The following is a 16,361-nucleotide window of genomic DNA, read 5'->3' as shown; positions in this document are numbered from 1 at the left end:
AGGTAAGAGACATCTGCAGCTCCCTGATGATAGTTCTCCTTTAATATACACCTTAATCTTTGTTTAATCCTTGGACAGAGCATAAAATCCACAATAAAATCATCAACAGCAAATCCACAGCATTGAGTGCAGATTTAACAGAGGAAAAACTTATTCTGCGCTGTAGATTTTACCTGATTATTTCCTTTTGTAAAAAGCATAGTATATATGCTACATGTGAACATACCCCCAAGTTGTATTTTTGCTTTAGATTTAAAGGTCTACAAAGTAATTTCATAATACAGTAGCAATCATAAAAAAGAAAAATAACATTTAGGTAGTGTGTCACTTTAAATGCACTTTTAAAAAAAGTAGCCATGCCCAATGGTGCCCCTAAGGCTGCATTGGGACACATGCTAAAGACACTATGGGAGTATGACACTAAGTGGGCCCTGGGCCCTCTCCTTTTCTCACTTTACACTTCACCCATCGGACAAATCATCAGCAAGTTTGGTTTTCAGTACCATCTTTATATGCTGATGATACCCAGCTCTATACCTCCTCCCGTGATATCACCCCCGCTCTTCTACAGAACACCAGTAACTGCCTGTCTGACGTCTCTAACGCTATGTCCTCCCTATTCCTAAAACTAAACCTTGCTAAGATTGAGCTTCTTGTCTTCCCTCCCTCTGCTAAACACCCTCCACCTGACATCTCCATCTCTGTCTGTGGTGCAACCATAACCCCTACTCAGCAAGCCCGCTGCCTTGGGGTTATGTTTGACTCAGATCTGTCCTTCACTCCTCATATTAAATCTCTTTCACATTCCTGTAATCTGCATCTAAAAAACATCTCTAAAATCCATCCCTTCCTTACTGTTGAATCCGCTTAAACTCTTATTGTCGCTCTGATCCATTCCTGTCTAGACTACTGCAATTCCTTACTAATCGGCCTTCCTTCCTCTAAACTCTCCTCTCTCCAGTCCATTCTCAATACAGCGGCCAGGCTCATCTCCCTGTCCAGCCGCTATACCGATGCCTCCCCCCTGTGCCAGACACTACATTGGCTCCCTATCAAACACAGGATACAATAAAAAGTCCTCCTGCTCACCCACAAGGCTCTCCACAGTGCTGCATCTCCCTATATCTGCTCCCTCATCTCTGTCTACAGTCCTACCCGTGCCTTACGCTCCTCTAACGACTTAAGACTAACAACCACCTTAATCCGCACCTCGTACTCCCGTCTCCAGGACTTCACCCGAGCTGCACGAGTTCTATGGAATGCAAGACTGTCAGACTCACCTCCAATACACAAAGCTTCAAACGTGCCCTCAAAACACATCTGTTCAAACAGGCTTACCAGGTTCTCTAAATTGCCCCCCTCCCTCCCCCAAATACATACGCCAGGCATTCAAGCACTTAGACCTGTAGCAGGAAGGCATTGGTTGGTGACTGGTTTACCCACCTTTAACTGCACTGCCTTATTTATAAAGATGGCCGGACCACGCTAAAATGGAAGGACTTTGCCCCTCTGCCATTTTGTCTCGCACCCCCTCATGATAGTCTGTAAGCTGATGCATGCGAGCAGGGCCCTCACTCCTCATGTATGGATAACTATATTTATATCTCTGTAATGTCTGATTTTTGTCTATGTATGTAACCCCAGAATTGTAAAGTGCTGCAGAATCTGTTGGTGCTATATAAATAAAAATTATTATCATTAAGTGAAGTTGATGCTGATAGCAACCAAGCTGATTCCATAACAAAGGTAACAGTGCAATGGACTGCCACCAGCATCTGATATCCCTTTCATAATCCACTGACTTCCATTATAAAAAATAAATAAATAAAATAATAATAAATATTAATAATAATAATAATAATATCAAAACGGATGCTTTTTTATGCTACTACTTGTTTGGACAGCATGGAATCAGGTTTCCTTTGCCTACCTGCACTTTTCCCTGAATACATAAAGTGGCATGAATGTTGTGAGGAAAACTGAACCAGGGGAATGTGCATTTGAGGCCACAATCATGCCCTGCCTAATACATATATTTACACCCCCTGAGCCCGATATACACCCCCTCTGCCTCATAAGTAGCACACTGATGCCACATTGAAAGCTGGCGATTAGACCAATGACAATTAATCATTCCTTGCTAATCCACAAGCAGGTGTGCAGCACCACAAACATTAAAGGGGTTATCCAGTGCTACAAAAACATGGCCAGTTTTCCCCCTACTGTTGTCTCCAGTTCAGGTGCGGTTTGCAATTAAGCTCCATTTACTTCAATGGAACGGAGTTTCAAAACCCCACCTAAACTGGAGACAACAGTAGGGGGAAAGTGGCCATGTTTTTGTAGCGCTGGATAACCCCTTTAACCCCTGCAAGATAGAGCCCTTTGATGCACAAAACTCCAGGTCAAATTAATGCAATGTTCCTCCCCACCTTCTAAGAGCCATAACACTTTTATTTTTCCACCTACAGGGCTGGTTGGGGGTGTCATTTTTGCGCCATGATCTCTAGTTTTTATTAATATCATATTGGTGTTACAGAAAAAATTTGATCGCTTTTTATAATTTTTTTCTGTAACAATTTATTAAAATCAGCAATCCTGGTGTTTTTTTTTTTTTTTTTTTCCGTTTACGCTGTTCACCATGCGGGAACAATAATGTTATATTTTAATAGATCGGACAATTCTGCACGCTACGATATGTAATATGTTTATTTCGGCTGAGAGGAAGCGCAAGATTGGGCGTGAAATAATCGTAGCCTGATGATTTTGTTTGTACTCACGAGCATGTAAGTAGAATAAAAGATTTATGCAATATTGGATGAGTGCCGCAGCATTTCTTTTGATCCTATCTAAATATATTTTGTCTCTCATTGGACGCCTAGCAGAGCACAACCAGAGTGAGCCCAGGTGAGCGGACTAATGCTGCGTATACACGGAACAATTATTGTTCGAATTTTCGCAATAATGATCGCATTTGATCGATAATCGTTGCGTGTAAACACAGCAAACGATCAAGCGCTGAGCGAAAAATCGTTCATTTTGATCTTTCAACATGTTCTCAAATAGTTGTTCATCGTTCGCTAAAAATTTGCAGATCGTTTCATGTAAACAGTCTTTTAAAGATTCACCCTATGTAAAAGATGGGCTTAAGCGATCTTAAAAACGATCGCAATAACGATTTTTCTTACAAATTTTCTTACGATTTTTCTAACGATTTATTCGTCTAAACACTGATCGTTACAAAAACCAAATTGTTGCTTTAAAATCGTTAAACGATCGATTGGGTGAATTATCACTCTGTGTAAACGTAGCATAAGCCCTTCTAATTATCGGTTGAACAAGCCCATATGTGCAGAGTGCCGGTGAATGGGTAGGTGCCGAGGTGATACTGTTTGCTGAAGTTACAACATTTATTTTTTTATATTTTTATAATGGGCAAGGGGGTACTTTTATTGGGAGGGGGTCTATAAGGGTTTTTTTTTAATACTTTTAAAAACTTTATTACCCCTCTTTTTTTTTACACTTTTTATCACTGTAAAACATGAAATGAATAGCATAGCATAGATCAGGGTTATCGGCGATCTATGTATAGAGCCTGCCTGAGATCAGACTCTAAGGGGCGTTTAAGGGGTTAATGAGACGCAGCTGCAGGATCGCAGCTACCTCTCATTACCTCCGGACACACTGATGTGTGCAGGACTGCTCTCACTGCAGCAGTCCCGCATACATCAGAAGCCCCTCAGTCATGAACGTATACATACATTCCTACTGCACGGGGTACGAGCCAAAATTTTATAAAAGTTGGGGTAATTTCTTCTTCTACATTTAGCGTTCCAGTATTTCCCAAACTCTCAGCAGTCTGCCAGCCAATGACATATATGTACAAAATAAAAATTAACCCTTTGAGGACCAGGCCCAAAATGACCCAGTGGACCACGCAAATTTTGATCTTAGTGTTTTCGTTTTCCCCTCCTCCCCTTCTAAGAGCTCTAGCACTGTCAGCACTGTAAGTGCTTGTTTTTTACAGGAATAGTTGTACTGTGTAATGGCGTCATTCATTTTACCATAACATGTATGATGGAATTCCAAATATATTATTTATGAAGATATAAATAGGTGAAATCGTAAAAAAGAATGCAATATGGTAACGTTTGGGGGGTTCCTGTGTCTACGTAATGCACTATATGGTAACAGCGACATGATACAATTATTCTATAGGTCAGCCTGAACACAACCATATGCAGGTTACACAGATTCTCTAATGTTATATATATTTTTTTTGTTATGAAATTACTTTTTTTTGGCAATTAAATATTAATAAAATGGGCCTATTGTGACACTTATAACGGTTTAATTTTTTCACCTACGGGGCTGTATGGGGTGTCATTTTTTCCGCCATGATCTCTAGTTTTTATTAATACCATATTTGTGAAGATCGGACGTTTTGATCACTTTTTATTGATTTTTTTAAATATATAATGTAACATAAAATTGGTAATCTGCGCACTTTTTCCCCTCTTTTCGTGTACGCCGTTCGCAATGACGCTTGTTATATTTTAATTGATCGGACAATTTCGCACGCTACGGTATATTATATGTTTATCTATTTATTTATTTTTATATGTTTTATTTATATTATGGGAAAGGGGGGTGATTTCAACTTTTATTGGGGGAGGGGTTTTGGGGTAGTGTAATAGTGTTTTGAACTTTTTTTTTTTTACACATTTGAAGTCCCTTTGGGGGACTTCTACATTCACTACTTGGATTTTTACACTGACCATTGCTATGCCATAGGCATAGCATTGATCAGTGTTATCGGCGATCTGCTCATTGAGCCTGCCTGTGCAGGCTCAGTGTAGCAGATCGCCGATCGGACAGCACGGAGGAAGGTGAGAGACCTCCGGTGGTCCGTTCTGGGGGGTCCCGATCGGTAAGTGACAGGGGACTCCCCCTGTCACTTGCACTTAAACGCCGCCGTGTCATTACCGGTGAGGTCCCGGCTGCTCACTGCAGCCGGCCCCCACCTCCTATGAAGCGCGCTCCGCTCCGGAGCACGCTTCATAGCCGGAGAAACACCCAGGACGTAGGGTTACGTCATGGGTCGTCTGGGGACAGACTTCCATGAAGTAACCCTACGTCCAGGGTCGTCTAGGGGTTAATGTCCGTCCTCTATAGACTTCCGAATGCCTGAACAGTTTCACCCCAAATTTGGCAAGCAGATACATTGGGTGCCTGGAAAGGTTAGAGCAAATGTCCTGTCCTTGCCATATGTACAGGAGAGGAGGAGTATGGGGAAGACTGCACTACAGAACTGAATGTTAGAATCTCCACACTGCACACACAGGTGACATCATTAGAGCTGCTGCATGTCTCCCCAGCAATGCACAGGTGAGGGAATTAGCCTCAGCCAGAGCTATAGAGACATGAATGTGCAGATCAAAAGCATTACAATCACAGATATGAAGGCCAGGCCTGTTGGTAGCTCATGGGAAGAGGGTGAGAGAAAAACAGTCCCACAGAAATACATGGTAGAATGTTGTGGAGACCAGATCTTACCTCACAAAGATGATGTCAGTGTCTGAGCATACACCCTTCCTCTCACACACACTCTAATGGTAGTTTGGAAGGTATAATTAACACTGACACTTTATAACTGGCGCCGGGTACATTTTCTAGTATAGTATGGAGAATTATACACACTTTTCCCAATAGATTTGCTGGAAAAGTGCCTCTTACATATAATACAAAGCATTCCTTCTGAACACTTTTTCTCTATACAGTATTCATAGGCAATGAGTTTTATGACGCATTGCTGGATTCTGTGTCCTTGTCATACGATTAACCGTGGAACAAGCGACATGTTGCTGGGCAATAAATAGGCATGCTAAATGGTTGAAAGTTTTAAAAGAGCTTTGGATTAAGTTCTTCTAGACAGCATTTTTTTTTTTAATAATACTAGAAAATAACAGTGACAAGCCTGTCACAGCTACTGTATACTGCTCACCTAACATACAGAATGAACCATATTATTTTATCTAATGCCCTGATGAAAGCCAGCTTCTCTAGGATAACTACTGTTGAAAGAAAATAGTCATTAGTGTTTTAACATTTCTTTATTATACTGTTCTTATATTTTTATACATGGGCATTAACCAACAATATAAAATTAGCATAGTCAAAGTAAAGATGGCTTCCCACTGTGCCGTATTTCAGCACAATGAGACAAGCCGGGGCTAAACATCCATAGAGTAATTATCACACTCTTCTGACATATAGAAGCGCTCAGTTTTGTAGACTTTCCAGCATGTTGGAAAATCTTTTAGAGATTAACAGACGTTGTCCTTTTCTTCTACAAAAGGGACAGACAGGCTTGCTGTGCCATCAGCATTGCAAAAAATCTGAGAATGAGCGATATCCAACCAACCAATGGAGTTGTGGCATGTACAGCCAGCTTCCTCCACTGTAATTTAGCAGGTTTGTCTTGTTAAAAAAAAATCCCTGGAAGAGGCATGCTTTTACTTTTATGGTTAGAAGTAATGATATCTTGGGTACAAACACACACGGCATATAAGCTGCGTATTTACTGTTGCGATACGCAGCAGATATGATCTAAATAACTGAACACAGCATCAAATCTGCTGCGTATCTGCTGCGTATCTGCTGTGTGTGTTTGTAATCTTAGGGTACAAACCCACTTGACGTATTTGCTGCGTGAATCAGTCTTAAAAATAAGCAGGCAAAACGCAGGTTGGCTTTATACAATTGTTCTGCGTTAAAATACGCAATTGCGTATTTTTGAAGCGTAAAGCTTGTTGTTAGCAAAGCATCAGTTGTTAACAACCTGTGCGAAAAACGCATGTAGCTTCACGCTTCAAAAATACGCAATTGCGTATTTTGACGCAGGACAATTGTATAAAGCCAACCTGCGTTTTGCCTGCTTATTTTTAAGACTGATACACGCAGCAAATACGTCAAGTGGGTTTGTACACTCAGGGTACAAACCCACTTGACGTATTTGCTGCGTGAATCAGTCTTAAAAATAAGCAGGCAAAACGCAGGTTGGCTTTATATGATTGTTCTGCGTTAAAATACGCAATTGCGTATTTTTGAAGCGTGAAGCTTGTTGTTAGCAAAGCATCAGTTGTTAAAATACGCAATTGCGTATTTTTGAAGTGTGAAGCTACATGCGTTTTTCGCACAGGTTGTGAACAACTGATGCTTTGCTAACAACAAGCTTCACGCTTCAAAAATACGCAATTGCGTATTTTAACTCAGAACAATCGTATAAAGCCAACCTGCGTTTTGCCTGCTTATTTTTAAGACTGATTCACGCAGCAAATACGTCAAGTGGGTTTGTACCCTCAATGTAAATGTTAGAACAAGGATAATCACAACCAAAGTAACAGGCTATTTTAATCACAAAGCTGAACTCATTACTCCAGTACTTTTAGTGTTCACACTCAGTAAAATCGGCAGAAACCTGCGGAGCTCTGCGCTGCGGAATCCTGTCTGCCTCAGTGTCCCACAATATCTTTATTGGATGGCTTGCGTGCCTCCACATCTGTTGCTCTTCGCCCAAAGGATTGACATGTCAATTTTCAGCCGATTTTACTCAGTGTGAACACACCCTTAGTAAGACTTACTGTAAAAAGTATACACATCACATCTAATAATTTCTAGTGGTTAACCTAGTTATATATGAGGGACACAATACATTTTTAGTAATTAATTGAATGCAATAATTAGCAAAAACTATGTAAAGTGCTGAGAAATTTGTGTGCGCTATACAAATTAAAGCATTATTATTAATGCATAAGGGTGCCTTTACACAGAGATTTATCTGACAGATTTTTAAGACAAAGCCAGGAATGGATTTGAAAAGAGGAGAAATCTCAGTCTTTCTTTTATGACCTGTTCTTTGTTTATAGTGTGTACCTTGCTTTAGCTTCAAATATCTGTTAGATATATCTGTCTGTGTAAATGCACCTTTAGGCTGGGTTCACACTATATTTCAGTCAGTATTGTGGTCCTCATATTGCAACCAAAACCAGGAGTGGATTAAACACACAGAAAGGATCTGTTCACACAATGTTAAAATTGAGTGGATGGCCGCCATATAACAGTAAATAACTGCCACTATTTCAATACAACAGCCGTTGTTTTAAAATAACAGCAAATATTTGCCATTAAATGGCGGCCATCCACTCAATTTCACCATTGTGTGAACAGATCCTTTCTGTGTTTTTAATCCACTCCTGCTTTTGGTTGCAATATGAGGACCACAATACTGACTGAAATATACGTAGTGTGAACCCAGCCTTAGGCATTGGTCTCTTACATTCAGTTAAGAACAGTGTTATATGACATAGGCACATGAATGGATACCATCTGTTAAGATGGTACAACTAAACACAATATACTGCACAAGTACAGCGAATCAAACTACTAAAAATTTTAGATGTCCTGCTATATCAGTTAGGCTAGGTTCACACTGCGTTTTTGCAATCCGTTTTTTTCACCCGTTTTTTGCAAAAAACGGATGAAAAACGGATGCATTAGTCTGCTTCCGTTTTGATCCGTTTTTTTTACAATGGAAGTCAATGGGAAATAGGATCAAAACGGATCCGTTTTGTTTAAGGGACACAAAAGTAGTGTCAGCTATGGACACAAATGCATCAGTTTTTTTCAGTCTTTTGCAAAAAAACGGATTGCAAAAACGCAGTGTGAACCCAGCCTTATATGTTGTATATTGTAACAAATGCTTTTCCATCAAATCCACATCTGATGTCTGCATAATGCACCGGTCTTCCATTTCGCCTTTAGCACGTTGACTGTCAGATTCTGTGCTAAGTCCAGACTTCCATTCAGCAACAAGGACACCCTCATTTTATGTGGCAGATCTCACACCACAGTAACAGCCACTTGGTATTTTCCATCCTGTAAATATTGGTTGCAATAGACTTTCACAACAGCTTTAAGTCACTCGGGTGGCAGAATTGCTGGGCATGGCCCTGAAAAACACATGTCTGTGCAAACAGCATGAAGTGGTAGAGGTTACCAGGGGCACAGGAACACTGCTAGGCAGGATTTTTTTTTATTATTTGGAGATTACTGAAACCTATACTTGCACCTTACATGTAAATAATCTCCCCCAAAAAATCTATTGTTACTGCTTACAAACACAGCTTAGTAAATAACATGTGTCTGAAGTGTTTGCTATCTATTGTAATGTAAAGCCCAGCTGCTTCACTCACTGAGAATTTGCATATGAGACCACCCTTGGAAAGTAAAGGTGGGCATACACATTAGATTAGGTTGATGGCTGAACAATTATTAAAGGATCATATGATGAATCACTGTTTTACAGACACAGCCCTAAACATTCTCCCCTACTTTCACAATGCAGGGTCCCCCTTTGGGTCATGTACTTTAGAAGTTCTGAGATTGGCTGGTGACTGGTTCACCCACCTTTATGTGATCTATCCCACTTAGAAAAGATTGCTGGACCACTATATATATATATATATATATATATATATATATATATATATATACATACACACACACACATACATATAGTACTTTCTGTCTCACTCCTATTCCCTCAGGTTGTAAGCTTTTGTGAGCAGGACCCTCACTCCTCTTCTCTGAGTAATTCTGTAATGTCCAATCGTCTACCCGCTCAATTTTAAAGTGCTGTGGAATATGTTTACGCTATATAACATGTTTTTTTTTTATAAATTATTGTAATACACATTTTATTTTTAAATTCTAGGTGATGGACTAACAACTTTTCTGGGAACGCTCCAATAATTTTCAGTGAATTCTGAGAAATTATTTGCTGAGGATCCATTCACACATACAGGATATGCAGCAGATTTAAAGGGAATCTGTCAGCACCTGGGCTGGTGCCAAGGTGCTGACAGTGCAGTTAAGGTGCATGTCCGTTAATGTATGCAGTACCTTTCTTGTAGCATTCGGTCCAGTAGTTTTTTTTTTTAATTCTTGTCTGTAACTTGTAGTGGTGAGGAGTTCGTGCCGCACTTAGGCACGCCTCACCACCGCTTCCTCCTCCCTCTTTGCTGCCCGGCCTCCTGCTTCCTGATGACGTTGCTGGCAAGGGCCGCGCCCCGACTTGCCAGTATGCGCAAGCGCCCTGTATATCTCGCGCATGAGCCGTAGCGCAGATGAGCGGCGCAACTGTGGGCATGCCCTCACCTGCGCTACGGCGCATGCGCAAGATACACAGGACCCTTGCGCATACTGGCAAGTCGGCACGCGGCTCTTGCCAGCAACGTCAACAGGAAACAGGAGGCCGGGCCGGGCAGCAAAGAGGGAGGAGGAAGCGGTGGTGAGGCATGCCTAAGTGCGGCACGAACTCCTCACCACTACAAGTTACAGACAAGAATTAAAAAAAAAAAAAACTACAAGAAAGGTACTGCATACATTAACGGACATGCACCTTGACTGCACTGTCAGCACCAGCCCAGGTGCTGACAGATTCCCTTTAATGCTGTGTTCCCTCATTTAGTTACATTGATATCAGCAATATAAAATCTGCACCTGATCCGGTACATGTGAATGGACCTTAAAAAAAATCATTTATGGTTGAACTATCTTTCATTTGACTATCAAGCACAGCTGACTTCCTTCCAGGCTATGCCAGTCTGTTATTGATTATTTAAAACAGTCGCTCTTTGTTGAAAGTCATTTAGGTTGAAATTTCCCTTTTAACGGAAGAAAAAAATCTCTATAATGCATTTGCTTACTAGATCTTTTCTCAGAGACTTTTATAAAGGTTAACAGCTCCTACACATAATCCACTAAACCTGGATAATTTTTTCCATTATAACAATACTCAATGACTGTCCGACACTATCCTCCACCAACACCAGTAGGCTCTGGGACAGACTGTCATTCATCATGGCACACTGCTGTAATATGGATTAGATTGTCTAAAGATCTGTTGCATTAAGCCTATGGGCCTATTACTTAACTTCGGAGTACCTCTGGTATTATATAAAGGCACATGGAGGTTTTTTCTCCCCAAATCATATAGGATGCATCATGTCATATTACTGGATGGCATTCTACTTGAAAGGGAAACTAAGAGAAGGTTAAAAGACTTTGGGGGACATCTATTAAGTCTTTATTAATGTCTCTGCATAAATCCCATGTGCCCCAGTGGCGCACATTGGGAAACCTACGCTAGCTCAGATTTTTCAGCTTGAAAAATGATGAATTGAGCGGACCCAGAGTCTCAAACATAACTTTTGGTATGTTGCTGTCCATGGTCAGACTAATTGCTGCCCCTCTCCTGGCCTCGTGCACTGGGATAAAACTCCTTTTTTCCCCACATGTAAAGCTACTGCTGGAGATGCGGGCTCGGGGAGCTGCACAGTAGATTTATACTGTGCAGATGGTAAGCATATCAGCACAAGCATGCTGATTGATTACCTTTAATCCTCCCAGCATTGCTTCATTAGCTACAAAGTTGCAGACACAGCCTGCCAGAGACTCACACACAGTTTTCTGTGTCTTCGGCTTCTGTGTCAAAATTAGGGGAAGGAGACAGAATAAATAATAACATGAATGGAGTAAATTCTTAGTCTCAACATGGGCATTAAATACCCCTTTAACCCCTAGACAACCCTGGGCGTACCCGTACTTCCTTGGCCGCCCAGGGGTTTTCAGAGCGCCGGCACCACTCTGAACTGCCACGGTCCCGGGTGCCAAAAGCTATTGAGTGCCTATGTCATTGATCTATGCAGTATAACTATACTGCATAGATCTCAATGAGAGATCAGTGTGCATATACTAGAAGTCTCCCAGGGGGACTTCTAGTATAAGTGTAAAAAAAAAAAAAAAAAAAAAAGCCCCCCCTCCCCTAATAAAAGTTTGAATCACCCCCCTTTTCCCATGTTCTAAATAAAAATAAATGAATAAACATGTTTGCTATTGCCACGTGCGTAATCGCCCGAACTATTAATTTATCACATTCCTGATCTCGCACGGTAAACGGCGCAAGCGCAAAGAAATCCACATCAAATCCAGAAAAATTGTAATAAAAAGCGATCAAAAACTCGCATATGTGAAATCAAGGTAGAAAGATAGAAAGTAAACATCATGGCGCAAAAAATGACACCTCACACAGCCCCATAGACCAAAGGATAAAAGCGCTATAAGCCTGGGAATGGAGCGATTTTAAGGAGCATATATTTGTTAACAATGGTTTGAATTTTTTACAAGCCATCAAATGAAATAAAAGCTATACATGTTACATATCGTTATAATCGTAACGACTTGAGGAATATATATAACTAATCAGTCTTACCCCAGGGCGAACGGCGTAAAAACAAAAACCCTCCAAAAAGAAAAAAAAAGTTTGTTTTTTTAAAATTTTACCACACATTGAATTTTTTCCTGCTTTTGCAGTGTACTTTATGAACAAATTTAGCCTGTCATTGCAAAGTACAATTAGTGGTGCAAAACATAAGGGCTCAGGTGGGTTTCTAGGTGAAAAAAATGCAACTGCTATGGCCTTTAAAGCATAAGGAGGAAAAAACGAAAACGCTAAAAATTTAATTGGCCCGGTCCTCTAAGGGTTAATTTGCCCTCATGTCAAAATTTGCTATTTGCACCAGGTCTCCCGAGTGCGATCCTAAAGGTGCCTTTACAGAGAGAGATTTACCTGGCAGATTTTTAAAGCCAGGAAAGGATTTCAAAAGAGAAGAAATCTCAGGCTTTCCTATGTGACCTGTTCTCTGCTTATAGTCTGTTCCTGGCTTTGGCTTCAAAAATCTGTAAAATAAATCTCACTGTGTAAAGGCACCCTAAGGCTGAGTTCACAGATGACATTGTTGCATGTTTGCTGTGAGATTTCCAGCAATTTTTTTTCACATCAACTAGAACAAGAAAGTGCTTATTAGCTACTAAATATCCTACAGAATTCTTACCAGTCAGAAACCGTGCTCTTTGCTGCCACCTCTTGCCAAGTCAGGAAGTGTCCAAAGAAGTAAAGGTTTTCTGTGGAGATTTGTTACGGCTCTGGACACTTCCTGTCAGGGACAGAGGTGGCAGCAGAGTGCACTGTGTTAGATTGGAAAGAATACACCACTTCCTACAGGTCATACAGCAGCTGATAAGTACTTTTGGTGCAGATTTACTCTGCAATATTACCTGTGAAAATGCTGTAGACCTTTTGTAGCAGAATAGGGGCAGCATACGCAGTAATATACAGCACTCTATGGTAGAACCCTCTTTGATTTATTGGCATCAGAGGTCACTAACTAATTCACACATTGTATAGAATAGAGGATGTGGATTTCACCAACCAATCTGCACACATAAAATCTGCATCAGATTACAGCACTGGGCTAGTGGACATTTCCGACAGGGAAATGGACCCGAGGAGTGGAATTTAAATAAACAGTAACGGCAACCCAGAACCAGCACGTTACATACGTAGAGCGAATCTGCTGCTCAGTTACAGAGGGCTCAGTACATGTATCCATAGATTCCGTATTCATAGATTCCCATTACCTGACAATGAAGGCCAAAAGGCCTTATGTTTCCATGTATAAGATAGATAGATAGATAGATAGATAGATAGATAGATAGATAGATAAAAAGATAGATAGATAGATAGATAGATGTTGTGGTGTATATATATGTTTCCATGTATGCGATAGATAGATAGATAGATAGATAGATAGATAGACCACAACATATATTGTTGCCCTACATATATATTGCACATACATGGAAACCACTTTCTATCTATCGCATACACGGAAACATATATTATAATATATAATATAATATATGTTTCCGTGTATGAGATAGATAGATAGATAGATAGATAGATGTTTCCATGTATGTGCAATATATATGTAGGGCGACAATATATGTTGTGGTATAAATATACATATGGTTTCTGTGTATGCAAGAGATTCCACGGAACAATTATCGTTCATAAACTCACTCCAACGACCACTCGTTAACGATAATCGCTTCGTGGAATTGGTGTAAACGAGGGAACGACAAAGGCGAAATCGTTATATTGCCGTTTAAAATAGTTTTTCAGCATGTAGAAAAAAATTGTTGGTCTTTGAAAGATAATTCACTAATCGGATTGTAAAATTAGAAATCTTTCAGTCGTTTGTAAAAAGGTTTAAAAAAGGTAGGTGTGTCGTATGGTCATGATCACCCCGGCGAACGTTTTAAACGACCATGTAACGACCGCAAAATAATGGTTACACTACATATATCGTTCACGTTATGTGTTATCGTTCACAAAAAAAATTGTTTAGTGATCGATAACGAGCGGTTGTTGGAGCGAGTTTATGAACGATAATCGTTCCGTAGAATAGGGCCTTTACTCAGGAATCCCATACAGACACAGCGATGAGTGGGATAATAACCAATACATATAACAACTCAGAGCCGGGTCCTGACTGCTGGCTGAAGTAGCCGGCTCGGCCATCAGTAAAGCCATGGTAACTTTGCTGCCCCCCATGCACACAGCCCCCATGCCAGGCTTACCAATAAGCAGGGTGCTCCCGAGGCTTATGTGTTCGGGGCTGAGGTAAGAGGCGCCCGTAGTCCGGTGCTGGCTGCTCTCAGTGCCCGGGTGCGGGGTCCTAGTCCTCCCTCTAGAGGTCGCTGATCCCCGCTGCCGGTGCCTGGGGTGCACATCCATTGGTCCTCACTTGTATTACGGATCTGTGCCGGGACAGGATCACCTCCAGATTCTGATCCCTGCAAGAGAAATGGAGATGTGAGGCATAGATGAGAGCTGCCGGTAACGACCGCTGGACGCTAAGGGACGCCTCTGAGGCTAGGCGCTGTAATTCCGTTACCGTACAGTACCGTGCAGTGGCGCTGTACCCAGCCGCTAGAGATGCTGTAAAGAACGCAGTGAATAGATTTAGAAACACTTCCCTGCTGCATGGTGCTCCGCCCCGCCACTGGACTTGGAACCAATGAGCGGCATTCGTGCAAGGAGCCAATGACATTACAGCTTTGTGGCGAATTCTTTGTCAATATCCATGACAGAAGGGTTCTGATAGGCTAAGAGCTCCGTGCTGATGACGTACTGGTGCAGCTCGCACGATAAGATGTGGGAGATATGTAGAGCAGCGCGAATAGTGTGTGGAGGAAGTGTCCCGCTGGGCTGCTGTATGGCGGCGCTCTGTCCTGACTGGGAGCAGAGAACCGGGCGCTCGGTTGACGCTGGAGGCTTTATTGTGTTCAGACGCCGTCTTTCTTTACCTCACTTCGGTGGGCTCGATGGTTATGGCGGGCTTAGCTCCCCGGCGTCAGTCTAGTGTTTTGCTGTAAAGACAAAGGCTGATGCAAAGGAATGGAGCGTGACTCGGAGCTCCAGCTTTTCCAACTAGGTCCAGGAGCCGGCACAAAGTATTAGTGGATGTTTCCTTGTAATGTGGAGCAACAATATGTAGTTTTATGGGAGCTACCCGTGGCTGGCCTTGCTTTTCTATTTAGAGGGTGTTCACATGATTGGTTTTTTTTTGTTTGTTTTTTTTCTGCTCGTTTTGCTTCTAATGCACCTTGGTGTCCTTAAAGGAGAAGTCCCATGAATTTTTTTTCAAAGTATCTTATTGTCCCCAAAAGTTATACAAATCACGAATACACATGGGAAATGCAACAACGGGGAGATTTATCCAACACGGTGTTAAGTGAAACTGGCTCAGTTGCCCCTAGCAACCAGATTCCACTTTTCATTTCTTACAGACTATTTGGAAAATGAAAGGTGGAAACTGATTGGTTGCTAGGGGCAACTGAGGCAGTATCACTTTGCACCATGTTTGATAAATATCCCCCAAATGCTTTTTTTTCCCCTGCACTTACCACTACATCAAGGCTTCACTTCCTGGATAACATGGTGATGTCACGACCTGACGCACAGGGGCTGTGGCTGCTGCAGAGGATGATGGCAGGGGGATGCTCAGTGTCCCCCCAGTGCCCTGTGTCCTCCTGCCATCATCCTCTCCAGCAGCCACAGCTCGCACAGCTCTGGGAGTCGGGTCGTGACATTACCATTAGAGATGAGCGAATCGGGTTCGAGTCCATCCGAACCCGATTGTTCGGCATTTGATTAGCGGTGGCTGCTGAACTTGGAAAAAGCTCTAAGGTTGTCTGGAAAACATGGATACAGCCAATGACTATACCCATGTTTAACACATAGCCTTAGGGCTTTATCCAACTTCAGCAACCACCGCTAATCAAATGCCGAATGTTCGGGTTCTGATGGACTCGAGCATGCTCGAGGATCGCTCATCTCTAATCACCATGTTATCCAGGAAGTGAAGCCTTGATGCAGTAGTAACTGCAGGGGAAAA

General features: G+C 41.7%; 1 protein-coding gene across 2 annotated transcripts in view; it reads right to left on the bottom strand.

Annotated features, from left to right (window-relative positions):
* DPY19L1 (dpy-19 like C-mannosyltransferase 1) overlaps positions 1-15,352 on the bottom strand; it is a 147,705-nt gene extending 132,353 nt beyond the window's left edge. Inside the window, exons 1-2 of one of the 2 annotated variants that reach the window (XM_069960354.1) lie at positions 15,271-15,352; positions 14,542-14,757 (exon numbers count right to left, since the gene is read on the bottom strand). In XM_069960354.1, the coding sequence (XP_069816455.1) occupies positions 14,542-14,698 (157 nt within the window). In that variant the 5' untranslated portion in view covers positions 14,699-14,757; positions 15,271-15,352. Of the gene's footprint in view, positions 1-14,541; positions 14,758-14,868; positions 15,010-15,270 lie in introns of those variants that run through there. The other variant, XM_069960353.1, reaches the window with a different exon arrangement.
* Positions 15,353-16,361: the final 1,009 nt, after the last annotated feature.

This window comes from Dendropsophus ebraccatus, chromosome 2 (genome assembly GCF_027789765.1).
Source record: "Dendropsophus ebraccatus isolate aDenEbr1 chromosome 2, aDenEbr1.pat, whole genome shotgun sequence".
NCBI classification, from domain to species: domain Eukaryota; kingdom Metazoa; phylum Chordata; class Amphibia; order Anura; family Hylidae; genus Dendropsophus; species Dendropsophus ebraccatus.
This window is presented reverse-complemented; position numbering and strand designations above follow the sequence as displayed.